Source organism: Sorex araneus, chromosome 10, assembly GCF_027595985.1.
Source record: "Sorex araneus isolate mSorAra2 chromosome 10, mSorAra2.pri, whole genome shotgun sequence".
Taxonomy (NCBI): Eukaryota; Metazoa; Chordata; class Mammalia; order Eulipotyphla; family Soricidae; genus Sorex; species Sorex araneus.
The window spans coordinates 41,829,075-41,849,610 of NC_073311.1; the positions used below are offsets into that span (position 1 = coordinate 41,829,075).

A 20,536-nucleotide genomic window follows, 5' to 3' on the forward strand; every position below is an offset into this window, starting at 1 on the left:
TACAAAATTAAAGTGTGGATGACATGTTACATTTAGATAAAATTATTTTTATATACTTCACTGATTGAAAAAGTTTAATCACAAACTAACAATACGTAGGAAGCACTGTTTAATTTCTACTTCTTAATGTTATATGCACCAAGAAACAAGCATCAAAAATCTTTACCCTCTTGGTGAAATACCAAATTTGTTATGCACATATTTTTGTAAGGACTTTTCTACTTAACTTTTGTCTCCTTATAATGAGGGAAACCAAGTCTAATGTTAATTTCTTATGAAAATAGTACGTTAGGCAGATATCCTTAAGAAAAATGACAATATATGGCCTTATTCTGTATTTAACCTATAAGAGTGCTTGCTGAAAGGCAAAATTTAAAGCAGCTCCTCGATAAGCAAATAAACATACATCTTTTCAATGCTCCTAAGCACAGAGCAGAAATCGCCCTGAGCAGGCATGACCCAAATGCCATCCCCAGAATGTAAAGGACCAGGTAACTTTTAATGCCAAATTATATTAAATTAACATCTGCGATTAGAGCATATACCACATAAACTTAAATATATCTATATCACAGGTTTGCAACATTTTGGTGAAGATCTTTTATTCCAAAAATTTACATGTATTTCACATGCTTCTTTTGCTGCTGCTGTTCTCGGCACCATCAGCAATTCCTGGTTCTGTACTCAGGAATATGTGCACAGGCCTGCTAAGCCCACATCCTCCCTTGAACACGTATCATACCTACTTATCTGTCTCTTTGCTTGCTTATTTCCTCTCTTGAAATATTTTTACTCTTGTTTTCTCTCTTGAACATATTTCCCCTCTTTCTCTCCTTTTAATCTTTCTAAGCCAGTTTCATTCAATAAAAGCTACCTTGCTTCGCTTAAAAAGAAGTATGTGAGCATATGTGGTGAGAGATATTGAACTGTGGTTGCAAACAAGCACCTTAGTGCCTGTACTATTTCTCCAGGTCCCAAATAGTAATCTATTTTGGTTCTTTTCGGTATTAAGGCTATGCTCAGGGGATACTCCCAGCAAGGTCAGGGGAACTAATCAGTTCAGCAACTGAAAGAAGGGCCTCACACATTCAAAGCAAGTACTGTACCACTAAGCCACACTTCCATTCCCAAACTTGTATTTACTTCTACCAAGGCAAAAGTAAGCTTTATCTAAAACATGAAGACCACATTAATTTAAGGAAAATAAACTAAAGGTGTGGAATAACAGTAGAAAGGACTGTAATAATGTCCTGAATACATATTTTATTAACTTTTTTTTTTTTTTTTTTGCTTTTTGGGTCACACCCGGCGATGCACAGAGGTTACTCCTGGCTCTGCACTCAGGAATCACCCTTGGCAATGCTCAGGGGACCATATGGCATGCTGGGAATCGAACCTGGGTCTGCCGTGTGCAAGGCAAACGCCCTACCCGCTATGCTATTGCTCTAGCCCCTTTATTAATATTTATTAACATTCACTTTCTTTCAGAAAATATTCATTGAACACCAGAATGCCTGCCGCTTCTCTGTTGATTGTGGCAAGATGGCGCCAAGGGTGAGTTGAGGGCGTGACTTCCGGCGGCCGGGACCACTTGGAGTTTTGGGCTGTGAAAACATTTTTTAATTAAACACATTCCCCACTTTCTTTTCACTTTGTTGCTCTTGTTGTTATGCTTAAGGTTGCACATGCTGGGTTGTGGTGCTCGCAGAAATGCATGTGTTTGTGTGGAGGATCACATTCATTGAGCTGTATGTTTGCAAAACGTGGTTGCAGTGTCCTCTTGGATTTGATGTGATAGTCACACACGTGCTCTGTGGGGGTTACAACCCCTGTACTACTCAGACATCTTTGTCGTGCTGCTTGGTAGGAGCTGTACTTCCTTGCATAGCTGCACAGAGTTAGCTGTGTATCATTTTGGACTTTCTGGAGGCTGTGTCCAGTGGTGCTTACGGGTTGCTCCCTGTTCAGTGGCCCTGGAGTTGCTCAAGAGACTCTGCCCTCCCAGCAGTTGAACCCAGACTTCTTGCCTTTAAATCATGTGCTGTAACCCATTGAGTGCTTCTATGGATCATGAACTTTTTAAGAAAAAATTGGAGGTAGTGGATTTGGGCCACACCTGGCTCTTTTTGCTCTTCTCTGGGCTTTGTATTGGTGCTGTGCTCAGGAATCTCTCCTGGCAGTGCTTGTTTTCATTAAAATCTTTTAAAACACTCAGTACTAAAGACATCTTTTTTGTTGTGGTGCTGGTAGGAGCTGCAATTATTTGCACAGCTTGCACGTACTTGGCTGTGTGCCATTAAAAAATGAAATTTTTAATTTAAATTTTAAAATAAAACTACTAAATTTAAAATTAAAATTTATACTGACAATGGCAGCCACAGAAAAGACTAAAAAGTAAATGAGAGTTCCTAGGGGTGTACAGAAGGAAAGCAAAACCCCAGCATGAATCTGTGACAGGAAGGAACCTGGAGCACTACACAGCTGAGAGAGGGGTGTGCAGCGGCAGCAGAGGTCTACTGAGGAATCATCATTGTTACGCAGATGCTCACAAAGACCTTACCAATGAATGTGGAGAAACTTGGAACATTGCGAATCATTAAGGGATAAGAAAAAGACACAAATGAAGTGTGTAAAAGAAATATACAGGAATATGGGCAATGCAGGGCACAACCAGCATTGCCTTCTCATGCCTTTGCACTGAAGCAATTGTTGGTTTGGCTGAGAATCGCTGATGGGACCCCCTTCCTCTGGAACAGGTTCCCCCAAAATAAATAAAAAACAAAATGAAGTATACTATACTATTATGATCTGAACTCTGCCTCCTCAAAATTGAGTTAAGTTCAATCCCAATATACCCACAGAATGTGATGGCATTTGGGTTAACTATTGATAAAACAAGCTCATGAGGGTCTTTGTCCTATATGGTGCCATGAGAGAAGATTAGCACACACACACAGAAAAGACCAGGTGATGACAAAGGACATAAGGCAAAGACAGCCTTCTCCAAACCAACAAGAGGTTTAGAAGGAAATAACCCGCTAACCCTCTGACCTGGCTACTAATGCCTCCAGAACTGTGAGGAATAAACTCTTCTTTAAATTACCCAGTTTGTATTCTTTAGGACAACCCTAGTAAATATACATATTTAAGCAGAAGCTCTTTCTAAATCATAAACTTATGGGCAATACTTTATTTTTAAAATTTTAAAAGTACAACAAGCATACTTTATTAACTACAATCGTAAACTTTCTTTTAAAATTTGGCCACTCGTGGGAATGGGATATAAGGGGAAAAAATTATGTACATAGAACAGCGGGACGCTGGTGGAATCTCGAGCCGGAGCCGATACCAGCGCAAGACCTTTGGTTCCAGAAACTGCTTGCAGACACTCTACTAGACTATCAACTAAGCCAGAGCCCAACGCTGGCTGATGACGGGAAATAACCATCCTCTTCGTTTTTTTTTTCCCTTTGTCAGACAGCGTGGCGATTACTAAACAGGCGTGAACTCGGTGGTGCGGGGCAAGGGGGAAAAAGAAAAGTTATGTAACAAACAGCGGGACTTAATATCTCTATATTCTTAGCAATGGAGAACTATCAAATGCTTCCTTGGCAATAGGACTGTCTTTTTCTTTTTGGGGGGAAACTCCAGCAACGGTAGTGAGTTGTGTGTTGAAACATGGAATGTAATCGAGATAAAGTGTAAACGAAGTGAAACTTATCACGTACAAGGGTGGGGACTGGGGAGGTGGGAGGGGGCGGCAGATATACTGGGGGGGTTGGCGATAGAAGATGGGCACTGGTGAAGGGAAGGGTGTTTGAGTATTGTATAACTGACATAATCCTGAGAACTATGTAACCCTCCACTTGGTGATTCAATAAAAAAAAATTAAAAAAAAATTGTTGATGATAAAAAAATAAAATAAAATAAAGTTTGGCCACTGAATAGAGAGCTGAAGAAATGTGAAAATTAAACCACTGATCGATGTACATGGGAATTCAATATGTTATCCCATTTACTTCTACAAACACCTAAATTTTCCAAATACAAAATACAAAGTAGATATTTTGCTTTTTGCATTTTTTTTTTTTTTGGCTTTTTGGGTTACACCCAGCGATGCTCAGAGGTTACTTCTGGCTCTGCACTCAGGAGTTACTCCTGGGATTACTCAGGGGATCATATGAGATGCTAGAGATCAAACCTGGGGTCAGTCAAATGCAAGGGAAATGCCCTATCTATTGTACTATCGCTTTAGCCCCTAATTTAAAGTAGCTTAAAATGCTCTACTATCTGAGGCCTAGGCTTAAATTGCTATGGAAACAATTTTATCAGAAAATATATATTTTGGAGGCTGGAGTGATAAAGCACAAGAGGCAAGGAGCTTTCCTTGCATTTGAGCCCAACCAAGAGTGATCTCTACACACAGAGCCAGGTATAAACTGTGAGCATCAAAGACAGTAGACCAAAAAACCAAATCAAACAAAATCAGATAATATATTATGTAACAGGGTTATAATCCCTTTCATACACATGATAAAACTAACAGAATTTAACCAAGAGCTATGTTCTACCACTGACGCCATGTAAGATCATCTACCGGCCTTGCTCCAGAGACTCAAATCTCAAAAGCAATCACCTAGCCATAAAAATCTTGCAGACGTCCATTCCAGCTGTGAACTCCTGGGCACTCTAGGAGGGGGATGGGTCATTTCCAGCCTAAATAAAGCCCTCACAACTGTTCCCACCCCCCAAAGCCACCACCATGCCTCAGGACAGACTCCACTGCCTCAGGACTAAATTTCACAGAGAACCTAATTTGCTGAAAACATCAGGTACACGGGTCCTAATGGCTGTAGACTCCAGGCCTTCTTGGAGTTGTGTTGGGCAACCTCCCTCTTCCTCCCCCTACTTCTGGAAGTCCAGTAGCCATGCCCATGAACCACCACTGCTGCCATGTAAGCTTATCTACCTGCCCTGTCCCAGAGACTCAAATAAATCTCAAAAGAGAGCAACGAGTCAAGAAAATTTCTTGGACCTCTGTTCCTAAATGAGACCACCAGGGCACTCTTGAAGGTGGGCAGGCCAGCTCCCACCTAAACAAAGCTCTGGCAGCTGCTCCCACACAACAAAGCAGATGCCCAGTTAAAAATTTAATTCCAGCTAGACAACCCAGTTAAAAATTCTGGACTTGGGCTGGAGTGACAACACAGCAAATAGGGCATTTGCCTTGCAAGTGCCTGACCCAGGTTAGATTGTCAGCAACCCATATGGTCCCCTGAGCACCGCCAGGAGTAATTCCTAAGTGCATGAGTCAGGAATAACCCCTGTACATCGCCAGGTATGACCCAAAAAGAAAAAAAAAAATTGCTGATTGTAGGATAACATAGCCTCAGTAGTTTAGGTTTATTGGGTTACTCCCGTTACAGTGCTCCTATTCCTCTTTGTTTATTTGTAGCTTCTTTCTTAGTGTTCTGTTGACTTGTAAATAATGTTTTTCTCTTCTCCTTAAGTCCTTTGCATAGTTTATTCAGAGCAAGTCCTTTTTGTATGGACACAGAAAGACTTAACAAATGTTATGCTTTTGTAACCTGGGAGTCATTTGACTCTACATGATATTTTCCTCCAGGGCATCTGTTCTCTTGACCTAAGCCTCAGCTGCCCTTACTTCCTGGCACCCCCAAGGCAGGGTCCCAACGTGGGACGAAGAAGGACCCAGGGCAAGCGGTAAGTTGTGTGCTACCCTGGCATCGAGATGGGCCTGGCCAAAGCGCCTAATGCTTAACTATATGTTAAGAGCTTGGTCATGGGGTGTCATTTCATGATCCAAAAGCAACGACGAGACAGGGCCCTGCTAGGGCTAGGAAAGACTAATCTGGCCTGAGTGCTGTAGTCTGAGATGAGGTGACCCCCGGAGAGCAATTCTAAAAGTTTAATACATCTCTTGCTATGCCCATACAAAATGATTAATATTGTGAATGCTTATATGTTTACTGGACAAGGAGAGGAGAAACACAACCATGGGATTTCATCCTTGGATGGGTCCTGCTGAAAGCGTATCTGTCCTAGAGAATAGGTGTTCTGCTAGTGTTATTGAACTTTTTGTGCCTAGCATTTATTTTATGGTTAAAATCTGTCCTAAACAAAAAGGGGGGAGATGTTGGAATATTTCCCCTTTTCCAGCTGCCTTCTGGAGTTTTGTCAGAAACCTTTTGTCACAGAAACCTAGCTGATCTTTGACCTGCAGATCTAAGGTGCTAGCCAGCTTGACTTGACATTGTAGATTCCAGGCTCTGGCCCAGCATAGTCTTTGGGATGTAAATTTCAGGTGCTGTCTAGTTTGTAACTGACATGTAGATTTCTTGCTGCAGCCCAGCCTGGTCTTTGGGATGTAAATCCGAGTGCTTTCAGCCCAAAGAGGGCTTCAGTTTTGGTTTGTATCTTCTTTCCGGGCGGATCCATGGGGCAGATCCACTGGGAGAGACAAGTAGGAGGAGAGAGAGAAGCCAGAGAGAGGCAGCAGTTGAGAGTAGATCCAGAGAGAGGCCAGAGCTGGGAGTGCGGGAGATGAGAAAGACTGAATAAACGGTAACTAATCAACAACCAGCTTGGTCCTCGTTCTTCCTTCGCCTGTCCTTGACCACCGGCCTCGTTCTTCCTTCGCCTGTCCTTGACCACCGGCCTCGTTCTTCCTTCGCCTGTCCTTGACCACCGGCCGTCCCGATCCAGTCCACACACTGCGGTTCCAGAGCACCGAACGTGGGTGGTGAGACAGAGCCGCCCGGAGAGCCCGAGAGTGCACGCGCCCCCTCGGCATTCTTTAGTTTTTTACAGCTGATTTTCTGGAATGTGCAACTGCATTTGTACCCACATGACATCATCAATTTCTACAATACTGACATCCCAGTCATAGTTGGATGGGATGTAAAGTAGAAACCAATCAATCTGGACTAATAGAAACATTAACACAGAAGCTAATGTGCAACAATAGCTTAGTAAACCCTCAGACAAGGATTTATTGTCCCCATGGTGAGATACAACAACTTTCACAAATTTTCTTTTACAGAAATATTTTTTGATCATTCCATTAACCATTCAGAGGTAACAAGCAATATAAATTATTGTTGTCCTACTATGGGGGCAGGCTTGAGAGGTGGGTTGGGAAAATGGAGGCAATGGTGGAGGAAAGGTGACAGTGGTGGTGGGACTGGCATTAGAATATTGAATGCCTATAACAAACCATCATGAACAGCTTTGTAAACCACAAATAAATAAAGTTTAAATAAAATGGGATTGGGGGAGTAATAAATACTTTTTTAAAAAAAAAAATCAACCTTTAAAACTCAGCAGAAATCTTGGCTAGGTTGCTAATACAGGGGGTCAAGGTGTCTGCCCTGCATTTAGTAACCCTGGTTTTATTTATAAACATAGACCAAGGAGTACTCCTCAGCACTTCTGGGTACAGTTCAAACATTACCCCACTAACCACACTAAAAAAAATTAAAATAAAATCTTTAAAAGTCAGAAATCCTGGACTGAGAAGATGGCTCAAAGGTTTAAAATCAGAAGAGATCTCATGGTCAAAACAAAGGCAAAATTCCTGGAGAGTGAGATGGCAATGATGGAGAATTCCTGTTTACCTTCACCTTGATGAGAGAATCTACATGAAGACTTGGATTAATTTATGCAGAATGAACAAAGAAAAAGGACAGCACTTACCGACACACATGCCAAGAGCAAAACCTCACCATGGCATGAGCTAAAACCAGGAAGATGCTCTAAAAAACAGAATCTCAAATCCTACAAGTCTATACTTATAACACTAGAATGGCAGGCAAAAAGTTACATGAAAGCCAGGGAGATAGTTCAATACACTGAGCACCTGCTTAGCAGGCAGGACGCCCAGGTTCAATCCTCAGTACCACAAACGGTCCAGCGAGAACCAATCATCAAGCCAGGAGTGATACCTTACAGCCAGGAACAGCGTCTAAGCAACACCAAGTCTGAGTTAAAAAAGAAAGCAGACAACAAAAATGGTAGGGTATTACAAGTAGGGATCAGAATCACAAATAGGGACCATTTTGGAAACTTCTTCCTACCTACTAGAAAGGCCAGTGGACTTTATATTGCACCTTACTCTTCAGAAAAGAGACCCTCAGGATAAATTCCTGAGAAGTGTTCCACCCATCCAAACAGTTAAGCGAGCAAGCAGAAATGCTTCCTACGGGCAATAAATACCCCAGGCCTTGTCAGCCCACATCTGACAAGGAGCCAGCTAGACACACCCGTATAAACAAAAGCTCCCTTCAAGCCTCCCCGAGCACACATAGTTAGTCCCAACTATCAGCTGAGCTCCTTGATAGTCTCCAGCCAGAACCTGCTCTCTGCCAGCCGAGGAGAGCACACTGTCACCATTCTAAATAAACTAGGGCTGCTGCCTACTCTTAATTTCACCTCTACATGGGTTTCCCAGCTAACACCCAGGTCTTTGAAACCCTGCAAAATCTGGTGGTTGCTGATCCCTGGTGACCTTGAACCCCAGGTCAATGACCAGATCCTCTTGAGTTCAGGGCACAGGTTTCACAAACACTATCTTGAACCCATGATCACTGCCTAGTTTGCACTTTCCACACTGAGGGAAAGTAGTTCCCTTTCCACCCTGATGGGGCATTGTACCAATAGGGCTGAAGAGCTTGTACAGGGGGTAAGTGCTTTGCCTTGCATGTGGCTTAACATAATTTGATGTCCTTCATATGGTTCCCTATGTACCACCAGGAGTGACCCCTCCTCCCAGGAAACAAAAACCCGCATAGACACAGGGTAGCAAGAACTCCTGGCAAGAGTTAGGCAAACTATCTGAAGATGACTTCAAAACAACAATCTAAGGATGATCACTGAAATGAGACCAGTGGAAGAAAATGTCAACAAAAGCAAAATATAAGAGAAAGGCTAAGAAAAGTTTTAACAGAACTCAAGGAGCTGTGGCTGCACAGACAGTATTGCAGGTAGCGAGGCAGACCCAAATTCAATCCCTGGCATCCCATATGGTCCCCCAAGAAATATCAAGAGTCATTCCTGAGTGCAGTGTCAAGAATAACCCCTGAGCATTGCCACATGTGACCAAAAACAAACCAAAAAATAAATCATAGAGCTAAAAATTACAATAGCTGAACTAAGTATTACAGAAGGACTCAACAGGGGCTGGAGAGATAGCACAGCGGGTAGGGCATTTGCCTTGCAGGCGGCCGAACCAGGTTCGATTCCCAGCATCCCATATGGTCCCCTGAGCACCGCCAGGGGTAATTCCTGAGTGTAGAGCCAGGAGTAACCCCTGTGCATCACCAGGTGTGACCCAAAAAGCAAAAAAAAAAAAAAAAAAAAGAAGGACTCAACAGCAGAATTATAAGGGAAAAAGAAAATCAGTGAGCCTGACTGTAAGGTAATGGAAACCTTCCAAGAGAGTTAGCAAAAAAGACAAAAGTCTGATGTTGAGGTCTTTAATTCATTTTGATCTGATTTTTGTGCATGGTGTCAGGTCAAGGTCTAAGCCCATTCTTTTGCATGTGGTTGTCCACTTATGCCCAGGACCATTTGTTGAAGAGGCTTTCCTTATTCCACTTCACATTTCTTGCTCCCTTATCAAAGATTAGATGATCATACATTTGAGGTTGTGTGTAGGGATATTCCACCCTGTTCCACTGGTCTGCAGCTCTGCCTTTGTTCTAGTACCATACTGTTTTAGTTGTTACCGCTTTGTAGTAAAGTTTAAGGTTGGGGAGGGTCCATAAGATACATCGAAGACAAGGTCAGCAAAACCCTCCACGATATTGAATCTACAGGTATCTTCAAAGATGACACGCAACTGACCAACCAAGTGGAAACAGAGATAAACAAATGGGACTATATTAAACTAAGAAGCTTCTGCACCACAAAAGATACAGTGACCAAAATACAAAGACAATCTACAGAATGGGAAAGGATATTCACCCATACCCATCTGATAAAGGATTGATATCAAGGGTATACAAAGCACTGGTTGAACTCTACAAGAAGAAAACATCCAACCTCATCAGAAAATGGGCCGAAGAAATGAACAGAAACTTTTCTAAGGAAAAGATACCAATGGCCAAAAGGCACATGATAAAATGCTCTGCATCACTAATGATGAGGGAGATGCAGATCAAAACAACTATGAGATACCACCTCACACCACAGAGAATGGCACACATCCAAAAGAACAAAATCAACCACTGTTGGAGAGGATGTGGGGAGAAAGGGACCCTTCTACACTGCTGGTGGGAATGCCAACTGCTTCTGCCATTTTGGAAAACAATATGGATACTTCTCAAAAAATTAGAAATTGAGCTTCCATTTGATCCAGCAATACCACTTCTGGAAATATATCCCGGAGAAACAAAAAAGTATAGACGAAATGACATCTGCACTTATATGTTCATCACGGCACTGTTTACAAACAATAGCCAGAATGTGGAAAAAACCCAAGTGCCCGAGAACAGATGACTGGTTAAAGAAACTTTGGTATATCTATACAATGGAATATTACGCAGCTGTTAGAAAAGATGAAGTCATGAACTTTGCATATAAGTGGATCAACATGAAAAGTATCATGCTAAGTGAAATGAGTCAGAAAGAGAAGGACAGACATAGAAAGATTGCGCTCATCTGTGGAATATAAAATAACAGAGTAGGAGACTAACACCCAAGAATAGTAGTATATAATACAAGGAGGTTGGCTCCATGGCTTGGAAGCTGGCCTCACATGCTGGGGGAAAGGCAGCCCGGATAGAGAAGGGGACACCTAGTAAAATGCGGTTGGAGATCCCACACGGGAAGGGAGATGCGTGCTGAAAGTAGACTAGAGACTGAACAGAATGACCACTCAATACCCCTATTTGGAACCACAACACCCAAAAGGAAAGAAAGAAATCAAACTGGAATGCCCCGCTACAGAGGCGGGGTGGGGTGGGGGGATGGGACTGGGGTGGGTAGGAGGGATACTGGGTTCATTGGTGGTGGAGAATGGACACTGGTGGAGGGATGGGCTCTTAAACATTGCATGAAGGAAAAACAAGCACGAAAATGTGTGAATCTGTAACTGTACCCTCACTGTGACTAATTAAGAAATAAATAAAAAAATTTAAAAAAGAGAGTACCAAAGGCAACGGTCTTCTCTGGAATGTGGCAGACCCTAGTTCTTTCCCCAACGTTACATAAGGTACTTCTACAAGTGAGGCATGAGCACAGAACCAGGGAACAGCCCCTGAGCACCAGGATATGGCCCAAATCACCCTTATACACACAAACACACACAAATACAAAACATGAATCCCAATCCCAGAGCTACTTCATATCATACTCTGAGGCCATCCTGACAGCCCCACTGTCTGCAAATCACCACAATACAAAGCAATGAATATAATACAATGCTATATGGGGTAGCATTGACATCATGCAGATTCTAGGACAAAAATAAAGGGCACTTCAATTCTCTCTCTCTCTCTTTTTTTTTTAGTGAGACACCATGATCTAGGAAAGTCTAACAGTTTCAGTTTCGGCATGCAATGTTCCAATATCACAACCACCACCAATATGTCAGCATCCTTTCACCAGTCTCAGGTCCCTTTCTACCCACCCTGCCCCACCCCTTGGGTAAGGCTGACCTTTAAGGTCTGACATCAGTGACCACTTGTCATTCCCTTACTAGGGCTATAACCCACATGAGAGAGATGCTTCTTTATGTGCCCCTCTCCTCCTGACTTCACTCAGCATGACATCCTCTAGTTCCATGTATGTAATGATAGCTTACATGATTTCATCTTTTCTGAGTAGTATTCCTTTGTGTATTTATGTCAGAGTTTCTTTTTCCAGTTATCTCAGGGACAGAATTCTTTTTCTTCTTAAAATGTATTTATTTAGGTTTTGGAGCCTCACCTGGCAGTGTCCAGGGCTTAATCCTTGCTCTGCACTCAGGGATCATTCCTGGCAGGTTCAGGGGACCATACGGTACCAGGGATGGAACCTGAGTGAGTCATGTGCAAGCAAGTGCCTTACATACTATACTATCTCTTCAGCCCCTAAGGGACAGAATTCTTATTTGAAGAATAGACAAAAACTTTCCCAAGCTGAGAGAAGAGTTAAGACACTCAGATTCAGGAAACACAGAGTTCCAAACAAAATAAACCTCAGTATATACACAGCAAAACTCACTGAAATTAAAATGATAAAAATCAGAGATTTTTTATCCTGAAAGCAGCAAGAGAAAAAGGAAAGACTCACAAATTAAAAAAAAAAAGTTCCTACTAGATTATTAGTAAATTCCTCCAGAGAAACCCTATAGTACAAAAAGAAAGAAGTGTGATGTATATAAACAAAGCACTGAATGGAAAAAATCCAACTGACAACACTTCCCAGGGTAGGTGAGAGTCACATGCTTTGCATGAAGACACCCAGATTCAAATCCTGGCATCATACAGTTCTCACAGTACTATCAGGAGTGATCCATGAGCACAGAACCCTGAGCAAGACCAGGTATGGCCTAAAAATAAACAAAAAATAATACTCCACCTAGCTAGATTATCACATATAGGAAGTAGAAATAAATAGCTCTGGAGTTAAAGGAATTCATCACCATTTTACTGACCCTCTGAATAACACAAAAATACAGGTAACAAAACTGAGATTACCAAACACAGTGGGAGGCTAGGGAGAAAGTACAATGGGTAGGGTGCTTGTCTTGGGCTTTATTCCCCTAATCACCGAGAGTGATTCCTGAGCACAGAGCCAGGAGTATGCCCTGAGAATAGCTAGGTGTGGCCCAAAATCAAAGCCCGAACACACACACACACACACACACACACACACACACACACACACACACACACACACAGAGGAAATATCTAATTATAAACAAATGGCTATGAATGGCCAGGTGGGGTGGGGGTAGAGGGAATAAGGATAGTGGCAAAGGATAAGGATTAGGAGAATCTCATTTAGTTTTGTCTCTGGGAGACACCCAGCAGTGCTGAGGGCTTACTTCTGGTTCTGTACTCAAGGATCACTCCTGGTAGACTTGGGGGAGCAAAGGTGGTGCTCTGGTCAGCCACATGCAAGGCAAGTGTACAACTGCTGTACTACTGCTCTGACTCCTCATTTAATTATTTACTAGGTGTTAAGCAAATCATAAGTGTCTAATTTGAAGACAGACTAGACAAATTAATAATAAACAAACCACTGTTAAAAATCAAATCTGGGGATGATTAAATTCTCTAAATTTGGCTCAGACTAGGACTGAAGCAGTAGCAGTTTGATATGTTTCTTCAAGTCACTCCAGTTTTTAATTAAAAACAAAGGTGTAAACATGATAATTATCTTTTGAAACTAAAAACTGATATTAGAAAAACAGGCAAACGGGCAAAATAATTAAAGAAACTAGGAGTGCTACCTCCAAGTACCAAACTAGGAGCAACCTCTGAGCATCAGTGGGTATGGCCTAAAACCCCAGATCAAAACAAATCTTAGGGCCATGCCCCATGGGGAAAACACCACAATCAAATATGGGACCCCATAAAGAGAAGGAAAAAGAGGGAAAAAAATAACAGGCATATAAGTTACCTGAACAGGGCCAAAGAGACAAGACAGCGAGTAAGGTGCTTGCCTTGTATGTTGCTGACCTGGGTTTGACCCCCAGCATCCCATGTGGTCCCTGAGCCCCTTCAGGAGTGATCCATAAGAGCAAAGCCAAACGTAAATCCTGTGTACCGCCAGGAGTGGCCAAAACAAAAACAAAAACAAAAAATCTAAACTAAGGATAAAATGAAGCATAAGCATAAATACTACTTTATTCCTGGCATTAAGGAAGCTTACAAGAAGTTAGGGAAAATAACAGTAAAAGTAATAAAATGCTAAAATATTACGAGTTGTATGCTTAATAAACATAAAAAAAAAGAGAGAAGAAAAGAAAACTGAAGAATCATGGGCTTTTACATTTTTTTCCCCTGATTTGGTTTTGCCTGGGTTTGCTTTGAACCCAGCACTGGCCCTCTGGATCACCTCCCTAGCAACCCCCAGGCCCTCTCTCCACATTATATACGAAAGGTTTGCTTAGTAGGAGATAAAACAAAAATAAAAACAATAAGCCCCCAAGTATCCAAAAACAATGAAATAGAAAAAAAACTTACTTGGAAAATCTTTTCCATCTGGATAATAATATTCTGTAAATTCTATGTAGACAGCAGACATTTCTTGGGGAAGATACAAAGATTTTTTATTGCAAGAAATCATAGTTTTGGGAGAAGAATGGCACTGTTCAGCTGTAGAAACCTAAAAAAATAATGTAGTAACACTGATAAAAGTCCTTTCCCAAATTACTTATGTATGTGCATTCTTAAAACTCTAGTAATATACTAATAATGCAATTCCATTGTCACATTAAAACTAAACACCTATCAACTTCAGAAACATATCACCTCTTTGGATCTTAACAATTACAAAATTAAAGTTGTACAATAGTCCTTGTAAATTTACTATTGCTCCCCTCACCCCACTTTATTTAAACACCATACTTTACAAAGATTTGTTACAGGCATTCAATATTCCAACACCAAAATTCACCATTTTTTGATCTTTAAAAATCACTACTGCTTCATAAGATAATACAGATAAATAGCAGAGTCACATACAGATTCAAGTCCCAAGACAAGAATGTTTTCCCAGTAGTACTTTATAATAATTCCGTACAAAATTTAACATTAAGAAAAATAATACACTATAAACAGTTTCCTTTCAGGTAAAGGAATTAAGGAGACAATCAGTAGTGATGACTGAAATGTTGCAAAAGAGCCCAGCAAAGGAAACAGACAAAGACAGACACTAGGAGGAAGAAGAAAATAAATGTATTTATTTAGTACTGGTGAAGGAGTAGCAGGGTCATATCCAAAGGCTAGGCCCCAGATTCAGGTTATATGTACACAGAGCTCATCCCTGGACTGGGAGATGGTCTGAGCTGGGACCTCTAGGCTCAAGGATGGAAAGCGGGAGGGGTTACACAGGACAGGGTGATAAACAAGTAGGACCAGGAGTCAGGCTTCCCATGATATTGGTAATGAGCAGAAAACAGAAAGATAGCCAGACAACTATTCACAGGAATCAGACCATCCCTCATTAAAATGGGTACAGGCCCATTTGATGGGTACAGAAATCTGACTTCCCTTCACAGTAAAACAATGTGAACATACGTAACACTAGTGAATTGTATACTTAATGATGAAGACAGTAAATTCTGCTGTATTATACAAATAATACAACTATGACTGCTTCGGTCAAAAAGACTATTAGTTTTAATACTGTGCTTTTTCATTTTCCTCATAAAGCAGCAAATTTATAATTACATAAAATATGTTGAGAGAGATAGCAGGTAAGAGGTCTGCCTTGCACGCAGCTGATCTCAATCCCCGGCACACAACATGGTCCCCTGAGGTCCCAGAAGTGACCCCTGTGCACAGAGCCTGGAGCACAGAGCCGGGCATCACTGGGTTGGCTCAAAACCAAAACTACAGAACAAAATTGTAAATACTGGGCAAGAGTAGTAGCTCGACAAACTGAGCACATGCTTTCCATGCAGGAGGCCCAGGTTTGATAGAGGGCACCGTATGGTACTCTAAGCACCACTGGAAGTAAGCCCTGAGCAAAGAGCTTCTGGAGTAGCCCTGAGCACAACCCCAGGTATGACCCACAAACAAAAAAGATTAAAGGAGACTGGACCCTTGTAATCTTTTCAGCCTGAAATCTATGATGCCGGATACTAGTAAGGAAAGCTTCTTTAACAAATAGTGCTGGCAAAACTGGAGAGCTACATGGAAAAAAAATGGACTCACCTCTATCCAACATCATTCACAAAAGTCAGATCAAAATGGATTAAAGACCTCAACATCAGACCAGAATTCTTAAGGTACACTGAAGAAAAGGTCAGCAAAACCCTCCACAACACTGAAGCTAAAGGTATCTTCAAAGAAGAAATGCCACTGACCAAGCAAGTGGACTATATTATACTAAGAAGCTTCTGTACCTCAAAAGAAACAGTGACCAGAATACAAAGACAGTCTACCAAATGGGAAAGGATATTCACCCAATACCCATCTGATAAGGGGTTAATATCAAGGATATACAAGGCACTGGTTGAACTGTACATGAAGAAAACATCCAATTCCATCAGAAAATGGGGCGATGAAATGAACAGAAACTTTCTCAAAGAAGAAATCCCCATGGACAAAAGGCACATGAAAAAATGTTCTTCATCACTAATCATCAGGGAGATGCAGATCAAAACTACAATGAGATATCCTCTTACACCACAGAGACTGACATACATCCAAAAGAACAAAAGAGGGGCCGGAGCGATAGCACAGTGGGTAGGGCGTTTGCCTTGCACGCGGCCGACCCGGGTTCGATCCCCGGCATCCCATATGGTCCCCCAAGCACTGCCAGGAGTAATTCCTGAGTGCAAAGCCAGGAGTAACCCCTGAGCATCGCTGGGTGTGACCCAAAAAGCAAAAAAAAAAAAAAAAAAGAACAAAAGAAACCAGTGTTGGCGTAGATATGGGGAGAAGGGGACTCTTCTTCACTGCTGGTGGGAACACCTACTGGTTCAGCCCTTTTGGAAAACAATATGAACATTTCTCAAAAAATTAGGGATTGAGGGCTGGAGCAATAGTACAGCGGGTAGGGCGTTTGCCTTGCACACAGCCAACCCGGGTTCGATTCCCAGCATCCCATATGGTCCCCCGAGCACCGCCAGGGGTGATTCCTGAGTGCAGAGCCAGGAGTAACCCCTGAGCATCGCCGGGTGTGACCCAAAAAGCAAAAAAAAAAAAAAAAAAAAAATTAGGAATTGAAATCTCATTTGACCCAGCAATACCATCTCTGGGAAGACATCCCAGAGATGCAAAAAAGTACAGTAGAAATGGTATCTGTACTTGTATGTTTATTGTAGCACTATTTACAATAGCCAGAATCTAGAAAAAACCTGAATGCCTGAGAACAGATGACTGGTTAAAGAAACTTTGGTACATCTACACAATGAAATACTATGCAGCTGTTAGAAAAGATGAAGTCACGAAATTTGCTTATAAGTGGTTTGACATGGAGAGTATCATGTTAAGTGAAATGAGTCAGAAAGAGAGAGACAGACACAGAAAAACTGCACTCATTTGTGGAATATAAAGCAACATAATGGGAGAGTTACACCCAAGGATAGTAGAGATAAGAACCCAGGAGGATTCCTCCACAGCTTGGAAGCCAGCAGCACATGGGGGTAAGGGGGTGGGGGGAGATGAGATAGAGAAGGGACCACCAAGCAAAGGATGCTTGGAGGGGCTTGCTCGGGACAGGAAATGTGTGCTGAAAGTAACTTTAGACCACACACGATGGCCACTTAATACCTGTATTGCAAACCATAACACCCAAAAGTAGAGAGGGAGTAAAAGGGAATGTGCCTGCCACAGAAGCAGCAGAAGGGAAGAAAGGAGTTGGGGTGGCAGGAGGGATACTGGGAACATTGGTGATGGAGAATGGGCACTGGTGGAAAGATGGGAACTCAACCATTGAATGACTGAAACATTCACGAAAGTGTGTAAGTCTGTAACTGTATCTGACAGTGATTCATTAAAAATTTTTTAAATAAATAAAGAAATAAAAGGGACTGGAGAATAGGGGTTATGGCACTTGCTTTATATATAAATCACCGCACTTCCAAATGCCCAGCATCACAAATAGTCCCTCCTGTCCCACCAAGGGTCAGTCCTGAACACAGAGCCAGGAATAATATATAAAGGCACTGAGCACCACAGGGTATGACCCCCAAACAAAAGTATATGCTGATTTGCCCCAAACCAAAACAACAGCTTTCAAAGAAATCATTTGCTCATGTTTGTTTAGTAGATTCAGATGAATACCTCAATTTGTTTTGATTATCTTCTCATCCTTTAATAAATATATGTCTACGTCTCATATGAAGTGGAATAAATTTTTTCAATGGTTTCCTCTTTTATAAGTGGCTAATTAAGTCTTTCAATTCTCTATAATTTTTATCAATTGGTGTTATTTCCTTACATATCTAAGCTGTTGTCTCCATGTGGAAACAAATCCCCTTCAACTAAAGTATCAATTTTTCAACAGCTGACTGTCCCTTTCCTTTAACAATTAAAATAATTTAAATTCGGAGAAACAAAGTATTTTATTTCATTCAAAAGTCTTTCATTTGGGGTCTGGAGGGTAATACAGCAGGTAAGGTCTTTGCCTTACACACAGCCAGCTCAGGTTTGATCCTGGCATCTGGTCCTGAGCACTGCCAGGAGTGTTCCTTGAGCACAGAACAGGAAGTTTCTTAGTAAGCCCTAAGAAGCACCAGATGTGCCCTCCACCTAACAATTAACGAATAAAAATACTTTATTCTGTGTTTGTGTATATAGTACCTTTTTGTTTTGGAGCCATGCCCAGATGGCTCTGTGCTTAGGACTCAGGGTTTATCACTGCAGCTTTACTCAGGGATACAGTGCCAGATTCAAACTGGGTTAGGCCTCAGGCACAGCCAAGTGCCTCAACCCCTGTACAATCCCTCCAGCCCCTACTGGACTTCACTGTGAATTTCACTTTCAATCACTGATTATCGGTGATTCCTTTTCGTTCATTTCCATATGAATTTGTTTATTCAAGCCCACTTCAAGGAAAATTCTTATATATAGGATTAAAGAAAGAAGCAACTTTTCAAGAACAAAATAACTCGTCTGCGTTTCTCAAAATTGGCACTACTGACATTTGGAGCAGATGGTTCCTTTTTTGTGTGCTGTCCCATGTGCCACAGAAATCTATGCAGTACCATTCTCAGCAGTAACTCCCTCTAGCTGTGACAACTGAAATAGCCATCAGACACTATCAAGTATCTGGGTGGAGGGGACGGCAAAACTGGCCTCAGTTGAAAATCAGTAAGAAAACTGTTAAAATTCAAGTCAGTTTCAAAATCACAAGTGACCAAAAATAACTAGAACAATTCATAAATCATAATACATTTGAGATTTTCTCTAATTAAAAAAAATAAGTAACACAATCTAGTGTGTGGGTCTCAAGGATTGTGATATCAAATGCTATATGACTATACGCTGAATAAGTAAATGGAGAGGTCAGACAAATAGCTTTTTGGGCCAGAGCCCAGGCTTTATATGCAGGAAGCTTGGGTTCGATCCTTGATCACAGTGCCCTGACTATTGGCCAGGAGCAGACCCCCAAGCATAGCTATATCGCCCCAGAATAAAAAACAAATAAGAAAGTATTAATAACAGACTGCTTTGTTATCACACCCAAGTGTGCTCAGTGATTATTCCCACCTTGCTGCTCAAGAGTCACTCCTAGCAGTGCTCAGGGGGTTGTACAGTGCCAAAAATCAAACCAGAAGCTCTCCAATCAAAGCATGTGCTTCAGCTCTTTGAGCTATCTCCCTGATGCCAGAATAGAGCTCTTAGCTATAAAATATATTCTCAGTCTAGCCAATATTTGGTAATTCAATAAAGTAAAAGAAGTATTTTTGTTTGTTCCACTGAGATACTAAATAACAAGTAACCTGCCTCTAAAAATGAGATCAGGCTTTTGTCCCTGTTTCTCGAAGGCAATTATAATTTTTTTAAATGTATTACCTGGAGGCCAAAGCAATAGTACGATAAGTAGGCCGTTTGCCTTACATATGGCTGACCAAAGGATCCAGATTTATGCCTGGCATTCCATATGTGGTCCCCCAAGCCTACGGATTAACTCCTGAGTGCAGAGCCAGGAGTGACCCCTGAGCATGCCAAATATGGCCTAAAAAGGCCAAAAAACAAAACAAACAAACAAAAAATTACTACTCATGGTAGATGCTTGGGTCTGCAACTGAAACAGTTTATGCTCCGAAGAGAAATTGGGTTGACCAAAACCTGACCTAAAAGAACAAACTGCAAATTATCAAATTATCATCTTTACTCAGTCCAATGAACAAAAATATTTCTGCTCATTTGTTCTGCGGTAGGATTTAAAGGGTGAAGCTTTGGGTCACTGATACAGTCTAACTATACAATGAGTGAACTACATAGGCCAATACTTCATGCATACTGCTAACAGTCCATGCTAGAAGGCTGATTTCTGAAATCTTGGCAGACCCAACTTAATGCTCTCTCTTTTTCTCTCTCTCTCTCATCATATGTGACTCTGAATATAACATTATTTCAATGAGGTTTATGAAGTTTCTAGTGAATTTTTGTGCATGTGGGTAATTTAAGGAAACTACCTAACTTAGAGTGTATCACAAGTATTATACAGTGTTAGGCTCACAGTTTGGCAGATTCTGAGTTACCATGTACACAAAAATTAATGAACTGATATTTTTATCATGTCTTAGTCATTTCACAAAAGTGGTCAAAATGGCTTTAAATGGTCTATTTATAAGAGTTGTTTGTAGGAGATAAAAAAAAAAGTTGTGTCTATCAAAAGATTTCAT

At 41.3% G+C, this 20,536-nt stretch overlaps 1 protein-coding gene across 2 annotated transcripts in view; it reads right to left on the reverse strand.

Moving 5' to 3' along the window:
- The window catches only part of BLTP3B (bridge-like lipid transfer protein family member 3B), a 100,093-nt gene that overhangs the window by 25,595 nt on the left and 53,962 nt on the right, over positions 1–20,536 (reverse strand). For both annotated transcript variants that reach the window (XM_055118013.1, XM_055118014.1), the window contains one exon: positions 14,196–14,337. In XM_055118013.1, the coding sequence (XP_054973988.1) occupies positions 14,196–14,337 (142 nt within the window). The remainder of the gene's footprint in view (positions 1–14,195; positions 14,338–20,536) is intronic.